Source organism: Oxyura jamaicensis, chromosome 1 (assembly GCF_011077185.1).
Source record: "Oxyura jamaicensis isolate SHBP4307 breed ruddy duck chromosome 1, BPBGC_Ojam_1.0, whole genome shotgun sequence".
Classification (NCBI taxonomy): Eukaryota; Metazoa; Chordata; class Aves; order Anseriformes; family Anatidae; genus Oxyura; species Oxyura jamaicensis.
The window spans coordinates 94,623,287-94,635,642 of NC_048893.1; the positions used below are offsets into that span (position 1 = coordinate 94,623,287).

The 12,356-nt window shown below is 33.7% G+C and overlaps 1 protein-coding gene across 7 annotated transcripts in view; it reads right to left on the reverse strand.

Moving 5' to 3' along the window:
• The window catches only part of DCAF6 (DDB1 and CUL4 associated factor 6), an 81,718-nt gene that overhangs the window by 8,647 nt on the left and 60,715 nt on the right, over positions 1-12,356 (reverse strand). For 5 of the 7 annotated variants that reach the window (XM_035315219.1, XM_035315218.1, XM_035315215.1 and 2 more), the window contains 2 exons: positions 8,522-8,563; positions 2,825-2,963 (listed from right to left, as the gene is read on the reverse strand). In XM_035315219.1, coding sequence (XP_035171110.1) covers positions 2,825-2,963; positions 8,522-8,563 — 181 coding nt within the window. The remainder of the gene's footprint in view (positions 1-2,824; positions 2,964-8,521; positions 8,564-12,356) is intronic. The other 2 variants (XM_035315221.1, XM_035315217.1) reach the window with 1 other exon arrangement.

The following is a 12,356-nucleotide window of genomic DNA, read 5'->3' on the forward strand; positions in this document are numbered from 1 at the left end:
ATACTTTAAATCGTTATTAATTATTTCTTATTATTTTTTTCAAGTTGACACATGCTGGGCAGAAGAGATGCCTATATAAACAGAAGTATCCTATACAGCAGAGTTCACACAGATGATTTTAAATGTTTGAAGTTTAGCATAAAATAATTTCATAATTTTTGGTATTTAAGAATGTCTCATATGTAAGGGACAGAAACTTGACTTTGAGAGAGGGCAAAAGACCATCTACACAGAATCCTACTATGCAATTATTTTCCAAATAGCACATCACAATAAAGCTCTAAAGAGGGTAGTGCCTGCATCCTTTCTTTTTGCATAGCCTTCTCAGAAAATGCACAGGCAAAAAGGACAGACACATAGTCTTGCTCTGCACTCTGCCCCAGCTACCTTATTTTAAAATTGCCATGATAAAAAAAATCATATTAGTAAGCTGAATCATTACCACTGTTAAAAATACGTACTGCATTTCCAGCATAAGCATGTCCAGTTTCAAATTTCAGGCTTGGGATCTTGCTAGACCTTTGTCTACAGAATATGCACCAGTGATACAGTCAGTGCAATCAAGTTATCTTTAAGACTAAAAATAAGCCAGACAAATAGCATTCCTGGATTCTGTAGTGCAAGACACATTTCCAATACTTTTCTCTTATAGTTCTATTTTTATTTTTCAACTAGAAGTGCATCCTAAGTATGTCCAATAACAATCTTATATTTTAATTCTCAATTGTGCCTTCTTTCTGCTTTCTTTATATTCCCTTAGGCAACTGTTTATTTTACATTTCTAATATTTACAGAACTTAATGTCACGTAAAATCAACAGATTTCAGATTCACATTTAAAATATTTTGTTTTCAAATTTATATACACATTTTTACTGCAGACATACATAACCTATCTGCTTATTAGTAATATACAAGTGCTCTATTAAAGAAAAGAGTTTCTTTAACGCTAACATTTTAAAATGGGAACTTGGGGTGAGTGGATTAAGAGGAAGAATGACAAGTATATGAAAGAAGATACAACTAAGACAGAAGAGAAAAATAGTAAGGAAGAGACAACAGAAAAGAACTGAAGGCACAAGGCAGAAGACAAATTTTGAAGAGAAAGGATAGTCTGGGCTCACAATCACATTTTCTTTTTCCTAGAGGTAAAAAGAAAGAAGAAATCCCACTCCTCATCATTCCACTACCATTGCACACCCTGCTGCCATTGTACTTTAATGTCTGTTTCATGGAAGAATGGTAATATCTACTCTCCTGGTGACATTACTCAAGGGGGTATGTGTGCTGGACATAAAAAGTTCCAGGCCTGCAAATGGGTCAAGCAAACATCAACATAACAGTACAATTTTTATTTCTTGCAAAAATCTTTCACTTTCTGACAAATATAAAAATTACCCTCAAAATATGCTATTATTTGTTTTGTAAGATTGTCAAATTAAACTCTGAGAAGTAAGGAAGTACCAGAATCGTTAATATAATATGATATTATTATATTTTTACTATGTATTAAAATAATTGATGTTCATGTAATTGACAAGACAACTTCATCCCTGGATAGCTCAGGTGTATAGGATACAAGACCTCTCTAACCTGTCTCCTTCATAAATTCCAAATGAAAATCATCTCTCTTCTTGCAGGAAGGAGGGTGTCCATTAAAAATTAAAAATAAAAAAAGATTAAAATCAATTTTGCCACCATAAAAACTTATGTTGGAAATTACACCCTCTTCTTCTTCCATTGCATACATTCCTCGTCAGAGGTGCTCATGCAAAACTAAAGCTGAAACACAAAATCAAATGCTGAAGAAACTAAACAACAAAACGCATGAAATAATCCATAACAACACATACACAGATGGAGACTGAATTGAGAACACTGAGGCAAGCTTAGCTTTAATATCTCCTATCTACTAAGTGTTTAAAGCTATGACTTTTAAACTAGTGTTTGGTGTTGTTTTTTTTGTTTTTTTTTTTTGAGTATTTAATATTAATTTGTGGAATCAGTGCATAATCTTGTCATTAATCAATTTTATTCTAATTGCTTATGCATATTGAAACATGCTTTTACTGAATCATTTTCCCAAGTGTAATTAAAGCCATTCATACAAAACTGGTTTTGGAGGAAGAGGAACTACTCTCAGATCAGCTGCAAAATCATACACCCGCTACTTCTACAAAATACCACCTAGTATTGAGAACTTAACATCTTCAAAATACTGTAAAAAAGACAAAAAGAAATATGAAGGAATTTTTTTTTTCCATGCACTACAGCTTTACCAACAGTAACTGTATTTTTCTTAAAATATAGCATTTTATATGAAAAAGACAGGGTATCTAGTAGAGATATTAAAAACTAATAACTAACAGCATCTGCCTTTTTAAAATTTAAATATGTCAAAGCTCTTCAGAATTACTATTGAAGTATATTTGAAGCTCTTTAAATAGAAAGCAATAGTTAAATAAGAATTTGAAGAGCTTGGAAGGAAAAGTGAGGATTCAATAACAATTTTGAAGGTAGTCACATTTTATACCGCTTAAGCTGACAGACAAAATGAAAAAGAAGTTAAGAGAAACACCCAAGATTTAAAAGGAAGTTAAGGAGACAGTCAAACTCCCAGAAACTTACATGCCTAACACAGTGATACACAAGTCATGTTAATTTTAATTTTCATTTAGAGCAAATTATATGGATTCCAATTGAATATACAAGTAGAAGTGCTGACAATGGCTCTTTTGTCAGGCATACTAATTCATGCCATAAAAAAATCTACAAAAAATCGCCAAAAAAATCTACAGTTCTAAAAGCAAACAAAGAGTTTGTACCATTGTCCGGGAGTTCCGATGACCTTTATAAACCATCTTTATTAAAGGACGTCTAATATTCAAAGTCTCCAGTTCTTCCATTTCTTTTCTTTCTTTCCTCCTTCTGAAGAGCTCCTGAATGCGGGCAACAGCAGATCGTCTACAAATAGCACACAAAGAGAACGCTACTGAAAGGCCATCTCCAAACACTGAAATGAGCTATCAAAACAGGGCTATCAAATAACAATTAGGCACTCAAACACACTCTTCATAAGTTTGGTACAAACATCAACATTATCTCAAATGTAAAATTACAGACTTTAAATTTTTCCATCCTGGCTTAGAGCAAGAATAGCATGCAAGACAGTGGACTGTCAAGTGATGCAACATTTTATTGCCTCTCTGAAGCATAAACTTCAGATGTTGGCAAAATTAACGTGCTGTTTTATTCTTCAGTGCTAGAGATATACTCCAAACGTAATAGGGTAGGAAAATTCTGAAGTGAAAAACCTATGCCAAAACATTTTTTTTCAATTTAAAAAAAGTTGAAGGATCTAGTGTGTCTTCTAGTGTCTTGTTGTTTTTTCCAAATTTCATGAAATGCATTTCTCTTTGCTATTTCCTTATGACAAGGCTCAAGGCTTAGACAGCTTTAAGAAGTTCCCACTATAGACAGAAATTACTTGAAATAATTTATAGTAGAAACTATCTGTATATTAGCACTGGGCCTAAAGCAGAAGACTTCCTGGAATAATAGAAAAAAAATAGCTAAATACTATATTCTGTTTTGTGACTGTTTAGTTCCAGGAAACTACTTTTTGATTAATCTGTGAAAAGACTCTTTGTGCTGTGTTTTTCATGTTAAGCTCTTAGTTTTCAGATTCTCAAAATTCCAGTTATAAACAAACTGCCATGACCCACCACCTGCATCCAGCTCTTTTTCTTGTTTCATTCTGTGTTAGGGTTCCTATTAGGTTTGAGGTCCAGAACACAGTCCAAGGGGAATGTCATTCCCAGAAGAAGAAGGTACTCATATTTGCAGAGAACAAGTAATCAAGCTATAACAGGAATTTATAGAATCCCAAAAACTAATCTGAGCCAGAATTGAATACATTTGTAACCTCATTACACTGCTAAGAGAAGGCTAGTAACCTGAAGTAGTCCTTAAGCAATATGGTAGTATTTTAATTGCTGATTCTGGAGACTCTTGCAACATGAGAGTTTTTCTTTCCCAGACAAAAAACAAACAAACAATCAAACAAACAAAAAAACACAAAACACTAGTTCTATCTCTTAATTCCCTCTACCAGTGATCTGTACAGATTGTTTCATTTTTGTCATAGGAAAAATTTGGACAAAAAGAAGATAAAACAAGTGTTATCCTACAAGCTAAACAAAGATGGAAAATGAATGCAAGCGAAGAGTTATTAATACAAAAGATATATCTTATATAATACTGTCATACTAAGACAGGTCTTCTAATACAGCTGAACTTTAAAAATATATTTTAATACTATTTTTTATGGAAATTAGAAGAGATTTGTAAATGCTAGCCAACAAATCCACTTAACAGTGGGCTAATACATTTCCTGTAAATTTGTCTATCAGGCAATCCCAGAAAAAGGACTACTTCTATTAGCATTGTGAGACTTTTCTACACCCACTCCCCCAGCAATTTCATATCTAGGCAATTTTCTGGTTCCTCCTTCCTATACTACACTAAATAAATACACTGAGTTTGTTATTTAGTCCTTACAATATATGGAGTCTCAACTGTAATTTTCAGCAGATTTAAGAACAAAGATCTTCAAAGTCCTTATACACTGAAGAGGAAAGAAAACAAAAAGCCTCATGTTCTACATCTATTATGCTTTAAAGATCATCAAATTATTTTCCTTACTGATTTACTTCCATGGGAAGGAAAACAATGGGTGGCATTGTATATGATAGACTATATATGTAAAATACTTGCAAAAATTATGTAATTGTTCAGACACATTTGGTTTTGTTTGAAAAAAAAAAAATATATATATATATATTTATTGTTTCTGTGAGAAAGTAAAAGCAATAATCATTTAATAATTATTCTGTTACCAACCACATGGCTTTGGAAACAGCACACAGCTATTCAGAACAGTGAGACCCTTTTGGTTTCAAGACAATGCCTGCCAGCCTTACAGCTACTGCTTAATATTATTCCCATCTGGATTTTGGGATGGAGTGTATTTATCCACATTAATTATCAAAAATATATCTGTGGTGGAAAAGTTGAGAAGTTAATCATTAGGTCTGACAAAGCAGTAAACTTGTCTAGCTCTTTTAGAAGGGTTACTTGCTAGATACCAGCTAAAAAGGTCTTGGGATTAGAAGATGGTGTTAAAAGTAACTAAGCAGTATCCCTGAGTAGTTTCTTGAATAATTTTTGGTTATAGCATCTCTATAAAAGTTGATGTCTCCCTCTAAATTCATCTAACGCACACGTTACCAAAAAAAAAAAAAAAAAAAAAAAAAAAAAAAAAAAAAGGCAAGGATATTCAGCACTCAGAACCATGCATTTTTAAATAAAAGCAGAAGCACAAAAGCAACTTTTGATAAAAACACTGTCTTTCAACTAGATTCAGTTCTAAGTTAAAAAAAAATCATTTCGGCTCTTATTTTTGAATGGCATGAATGGGCTGATATTTAGTTTTCTTCTAAAGTCAATGACTACCTTCTACAACGAGAATGTAGTCAAGCACATGTGACTATAACTGTGATACTGTTATAGACTAAATATATACTAAATATATACTAAAAGCAGGAGCCTGGCAGAAGCAAGTCTTTTGCAGTAAAGATATATATGAGCCTAATCTAATGCTATTTCAGAACTAAGAACCTCTCTTAGAGATTTTGCTTCTCCATAGCTAAATATTTTCTGTACATTTTTAAGAAACGTGAAGAAAAAAAAAAAAAAGATGAAAGATGGCATTTGTTTTAATGGCTTTTTAATTTACACTCATATTTGTGATAAGCAATTCCTGTCCATGACAACATGAACTTAGGCAGTAGCCTACGCATTTGGATCCTCAGTAGATACAGAAGCATGCTGTTCAATTCTTTCCTCTTCCAAAGATTGGCCAAAGCTAAGCCTGACTGCGAGCTGCTGTTTCCTCTCCAAACTCCACACTTTTTGTAGTAAATTTAATTATCTGAATATAATTCAGATAATGAATTATATTTGTGTTGGCATTCCTCAGGCAACTCCATCAACTGATGAAACTAAACATTATTCATATTCAGGCAGCAAGTAACGAAGATGCCTGACAAATGTAGGATATAGATTAATATTATTGTTATTAATTTTACAGAACAGAAAATGTTATGTCTTGTAATGCCAAAGAAACTGAACTTTGGTTTAGTTATGCCCTTGTACTGTGGGTAGTTCTCTGACTTGACAATAATCCAGTACTACTGTCCCCTCTGAAGGTATAAAGCTAAAGCATGTTTTGCCAAATTTTGTGCTACCTTGTGTACTACCTCACAATAAAGTTGGTGTGTACAGTCTTGATGAGATTGAGCCCATGACAATATACAGTACTTCCATCATCTCAATGGAATGTACCTTGAGGTAAGATAGAAAATATTATTTCTAAAAATAAGGACATAGGCATGGACTAGAGCACAACTTTGCCCCTTACGATCAGTCAGATTGAAGGCTTTGAAACCAGTTGTTATAAACATTAATGATCAAAAGAGCATTTAAGTTAAACCCAACATGAGTGGAATAGGCATTCAGAAGTGAAACCATTATATTCTTTCAATTAAATAGCCAGAAAAATGGAAAAAGATTTAAACATAAAGCTAAGTCAAAAAACATTTTGTCACATAGGACACTTTCTGTGTGTTCAGAAATTGTGACATCTAATAAAGAATCACTTTAAGATATGCAATTAACAGAATTAAACCAGTTTGTTTACTATAGTACAAGATTTTTATTGAAAGTAAAACACAAGATTTCTCTTAAAAAAATATCTTTGGGGAGCTGCAGACCTCAGTTCCCAGCGTATGTTACTCAACAATTTCTGGCTAACTAGCCCTGCTTGTTTTAAAACAACTACGCTTATCTATTAGTTAGAAGAGTGACAGTCAAAATTAATGATACGTTTTTCCGAAGAGGGAAAACTGAACATAGCAATTATCCATCAGCTGAATCTGTAAACAATCTATAGGAATTCAGCTACAAATTGATCCAGTGGAGGCCTGATGCAGTGGCTGTGACAAAATTAATCTGGTACCCTTGATAACCCTGCTTCTTCCAAACATCATTATTCCAAACTGATCGCCTCTTGAGGTGCAGCAGTTAGTTGTAGAGCTCATGTGTAGTTGCTTCCTTTTTGCATCCCTCTTGTCTCAGCTCTGATTACTCAACTAAAACAATATCGATTAAACCAATACTAAGGGCATGTGTCTTCTAAAGTTTCCAAATTCACTCACGCACACAGCCAAACATCATCTCTTTCTGCTAAGTACCAGGAACCCTGCTTCCTTTCTCTTCTGCTCTTTGAAATTAGTCTTTTTTCCTTGTTGCCATCTTCTCATTTCAACTATTTTTCCTATTCAAAACAACTGCAGGGAACTCAGGACACATTACCATTAACTTAAAAGCTGTTTCTCTGATGCTTTATGGTCATTTCTTCATTGACTGCAGAGAGGAATCCACCTGCCAGCTACCATGTTCCTGCCCAAGAAACTCCAAGCATGTGTTGTAGCACAGCAACTTTTTACACAGGCAGACAGTGATAGGACAACGGGGAATGTTTTTAAACAAAAATGTGGGAGATTTAGATTAGATGCTAGGAAGAAATTCTTCAATTCCAGCTAAGTTTGGAATGCAAAACAATGAAATGTGTCTGTGATATTTTCCTCAAAGCATTTAAAATGCAGGATTCAGGTTAAGTTTTCTATAACACCATATCCTATGCCTTTTCCTTTCTGGCCACACAAAAGCAATACGTTAATTTTCATCATTAGAATTATTTTTACCCATTTGTTTTCCCATTTCCCTTATCTATAGCCTTTGACATTAAATCTCTGTAGATTGTTTCTCCCTCTTATTGCACACGGCCAAACACAGTTGCCCAAACTACTTTATACATTCTCACAACTAATTCACTCAAGTATTTCAATGAGGAATATGAGATCAAATGACTATTTCACTTAACTCCATTAACAGAAATATCCTGTAAGATTTAAAGTTTCCTTTGCTAAATATGTATTATCAAATATAACTTTGATAATTACATCTTGTTCAAGCAACAGAAAAAAAATATGAATAGTCTTTGAGATGTTTAATTCTTGTATCTTTTCCAGAACTGGATGTTCTGCACTGCGAGACAGAGCAGATCAGCAGTGGCACATGCAAATATTGCATGTTGCTCAGCTGCTGAATAAAAAAAAAAGGTATTTGCTTTTCATAAACTACACATTTTTCAAATTCCATTAATTTCTGTGACACACAATAAAAAGGTTAATACGTTGTTAAATGTTTATATTGCATTTTCTTTTCAACTTCCATGCAATACATGCAGCTAAATATAACTCAAGCAATACGTTCTGTAATTCATAGCATTTAAAGTATAGCAATTCTTAAAATGCCAGTTAGACATGAAAAACATGAACCTGATAAATCCATTATACAGAAATAAAAAAGAAGAGGGGAGGAAGAAAATAATCAATTACCTCATTATTCTATCACCTATCGCTGTTCCTCTGATATTAAATCTAGTAAAGGGAACAACAACTGAAGTCATTCAAAATTGCTGGATATCATGTTTTTAAAGGTTAGCATCTATTACAAAATGAGTTCTACTTCTTCCGAGATTTGTTTTCCTTGATGCGTTAGTATATGAGACTATTTGATATCAGCAAAAATAATATACAGATTACATATTAGTACACAAAGTTGATTTTATAAAATGCAGTAATTCTTCATAGATTATAGCAGAAATGGAAACAGATGCATAATCATTTCCATTTTACATTTGCACTTGTTTCAAATTTTAACCTCCTAGTTTAAAATTTTCCAGGCTTAGTGTCTGCTCATAGATCAGCTTCTGTCAAAGTCCAGATAAAATTGAGTCAGTCATTTAAGTAGGAAAACAGCCCCGAAACAGTTATTTTGACTAATGTGAAAAATAAGTTCAGTCAGTTAAAAGCTGCACTCTCTCTACAAGAAGCATGTATATCTTGCTCAGATTGCCCCCCAGCCCTGCCTCACACAGGTTACAATGTACAGTGTTAAGGTAAGCCATGTTATCTATCTGTTCCAACTAAATTTGCTGAACTTAGTAAGATTTAAAAAAGGTATGCTGTGGGCATACTACAGGACTTAAAAACCTGCTTATCTCCTTATTTTTGTAAGAGAAGGGATCATTCCCTACGGATTCCCTAAAACACCCAAGACGTTATTTTCTCTATTGAGTATCTAGCTAAGTGCTCTGCAGTGCAAAATGGGCTTTTTTCCCTTTTTTTTTTCCCCTTTTTTTTTCCTTCTTTTTTTTTTTTTTTTTTTAAATATACTCTGGGCAGTTCCTTCTACAATTACGTTAAAAAGAGCATGTATTGACTAGCCCATTATCAATATAAAAAAAATAAGTAACTATTTAGCTTCTTTCTGTCACTGTCTTCATCTTCCCTATAGTGATGCTTAGGGGTTGCAGAAATGCTACAGAAAAGAGAGATGGCACATTCCCAATTATTTCTTTCAAAGAAAAACTATTCCTAGATGATTTGTAGTCAACATTCAGTTGACTTACCCAATTTATTAACCCACAAAGGACTGTGGTATTTCTACTTATTTTGCTGCTTGGCCCTTTCAAATTATTAATGTAGGTGTTGAACAGTCTTTCCTGACAGGTTCAGTTTCAGGGAGAAACTATCTTCCCTCATTATGTTTTGAAATTTATTAAGCATCTACAAAAAGAGTTTATGACCCTTGTATCAATACTTAATCATGTAAGTGAAATATAAAGACCCAGTTCTTGAGCACATTAAAATTTGGATTTCTACCTAAACACAATTCAAATAATGGAGGTTCTGTAAATATGAGCCTTGCAAAGTGGACAAAAAAATATATTCATAAATCTGAAATCTACATCTATCTTACTAAAAACTGCACAAAACGAGCAAAGTCAAAGCAGCAGGAAGTACATCTATTTAACTGCAAGTACTGCCAAAACAGATATTAAAGAGGTGCTTTGGCTATTTTTCCTTAAGAAGTTTAAGATCCTGATTTGAGAGACTCAGAAGTATACCCTCCCTTTTGCAGTGGAAGAAGTTGCACTTTACAGTAGAAAGCTGACTCTAAGACAGTTTTGTTTATCTTCAATTCCCCAACTATTGAGTTTCTCTTCTATATAAGCAATATGTATTTATTAGCTATTAAAAAAAAAAGCCCTAAGATTTGCTGCAGATAAGAAAAATACTGATGTTATATACTGGAAAAGGCTTATTAGTCTTTTAGCATTGTTTCAGAAGGCTACAGTCTATTATTTTGTCCTATAGATATATATATATATTGCCACTGTATAAAATAGGCTCACAAAAAAGTAGGTAATTGCACTCTACTTTTATAACCTTCTCTGGAAAGAAAAAAGGCCACAAACAACAACTCCTGCATATTCTAGAGAGATGAAATCTACTATATTACTTCTGTATTAATGCCATTAATTATCTCATAGAAATGACACATGGGAAACTCAATTATTAAGTAAACCTAGGAAGATGAGATTTAGTAAAGGAAGTGTTAGGCAACAATTTACTAAGTGAGAAAATATAAGCCTATAGGAAACATTCTGGTAGAGTTAAGCACCAGTCTTACAGGCAAATTTATTTAATATATTGCTAATGATCTTTGAGCAAAATGTAGGAATGTACTCATGCTGTGCATTGAGGACACAAAGTCTTTTAATTTTATGAATATAGAGGGACTGTAGGACCTTGAGAAAAGGAGCCGGGAAGGAATTCAGTAATATAAAATTGATGGTTATGTACTTCCATGCTTCCTTTTGGTAAAAGATGGGAACACATTAGCTGGAAATGAGGAAGTAGGAAAGAGTTCAGTAATTTAACTGATATTATGTCTGACCAAAATCCACCACTATGAGACAGCCATAGGTGAGAGAGGGGAGGGATGTAACTATAGCCCATTGGTGCTTCTGAAAATTTTGTCTAGACAAAGAGCAATTGTACTATTATTCCTAGCAAAACCCAAACAGCACAGTGTGCATAATCCTGGTCTCCAACTTCAAGAAAGTAGAAGTAGGAAGAGCAAAGGTAGGAACCAGTAGGACTGTGGAAGAACACTAAAAGTTTTTACTGCTAAGAGTATAAAAAATCTCAGAACGCTAGCAAAATAAAAGCTGATAATGAACAGGGTGAACAGCATTCAAATGATAAGCACTGGGCATGGAAAAACTATTATTTCAATCATATTATTTACTATGTTAGCACCAACTAAAATGACTACCTATAGGAATGTTTACAAGCAACTTCCCACGTGCTAAGGTGCCAGGGGGATTTTATGTAAATTTGGTCAGTTTCTGAAAAAGATCATAGGCTGTAACATCTGTAGTAGAGAGGACTCCCAGTTCCTTTCACTCCTTTTCATGAGAGATATAAATACTAAAATGGCTTATAGCTAGCCTTTAAGACCACCAGTGCCTACTTTTTCTCTCTGGAAGTCCAAATTCCTTTGGGCACACATAGCTGGTCTCACTTTTCTTCAGTGTATCAGTGGGCATTTAGAAATGTCTGAGACCAGAAAAATATGAGGAAAAAAAATGTAAACATATATCTGAGTCATTTGAAATTAAACTTTACTGCTTGCACAAACAAAGAAGATGACAAAATGAGGTGATCAGGCATTAAACCTGAGCAACAAAAGCATGGAAGCAATCCTAAACCAGTACTGACTAAACAGAAGCTTTGGTCAGATTCTGCTTGGGGGAAGATTAAGGAAGGAGGGGGCTTCATAAAGAATTTTAACTGCATTATTAATTTAGTTGAATGATTTTTCTTATATGACAAATTTAAACTGCTACAGAAGAAATCTTGCTTAATGCAAAGGAAGAGAAAAACAGTGCCAGACAAAAGTGCAACTTCATTTAAGATTTCCTCACTAGTGGGAAGCTAGTGGGGGAGACTATATGATATTTGGAATTGTCATTCTTATTACATTACTCCAAGAACTATTACATAATAAAGTACATAATAAAGAGAAGCTAAGAGTCCTACTTCAAAGCAGAAATGGAATTAAAATTGAAGAGCTTTTCACAGCTTGCTCTTTGACCACTTCAACCACACAATGAACATTGGCTTTGCAGTAGAAACTGTTTCAGCCATTAGCTATTTACCTACAATTAAAGTCTACTTACTACTGCATGGACAATTAATGGATTCAGACACAACCTGTACAAGACGACTTTTTTATGAAAAAATATCATTTAGTGAGCAGAATTATTTGAGCTGTGTAATAAGCAACCACTGGCCTTTTTGTCACTACTAACAATGTCGT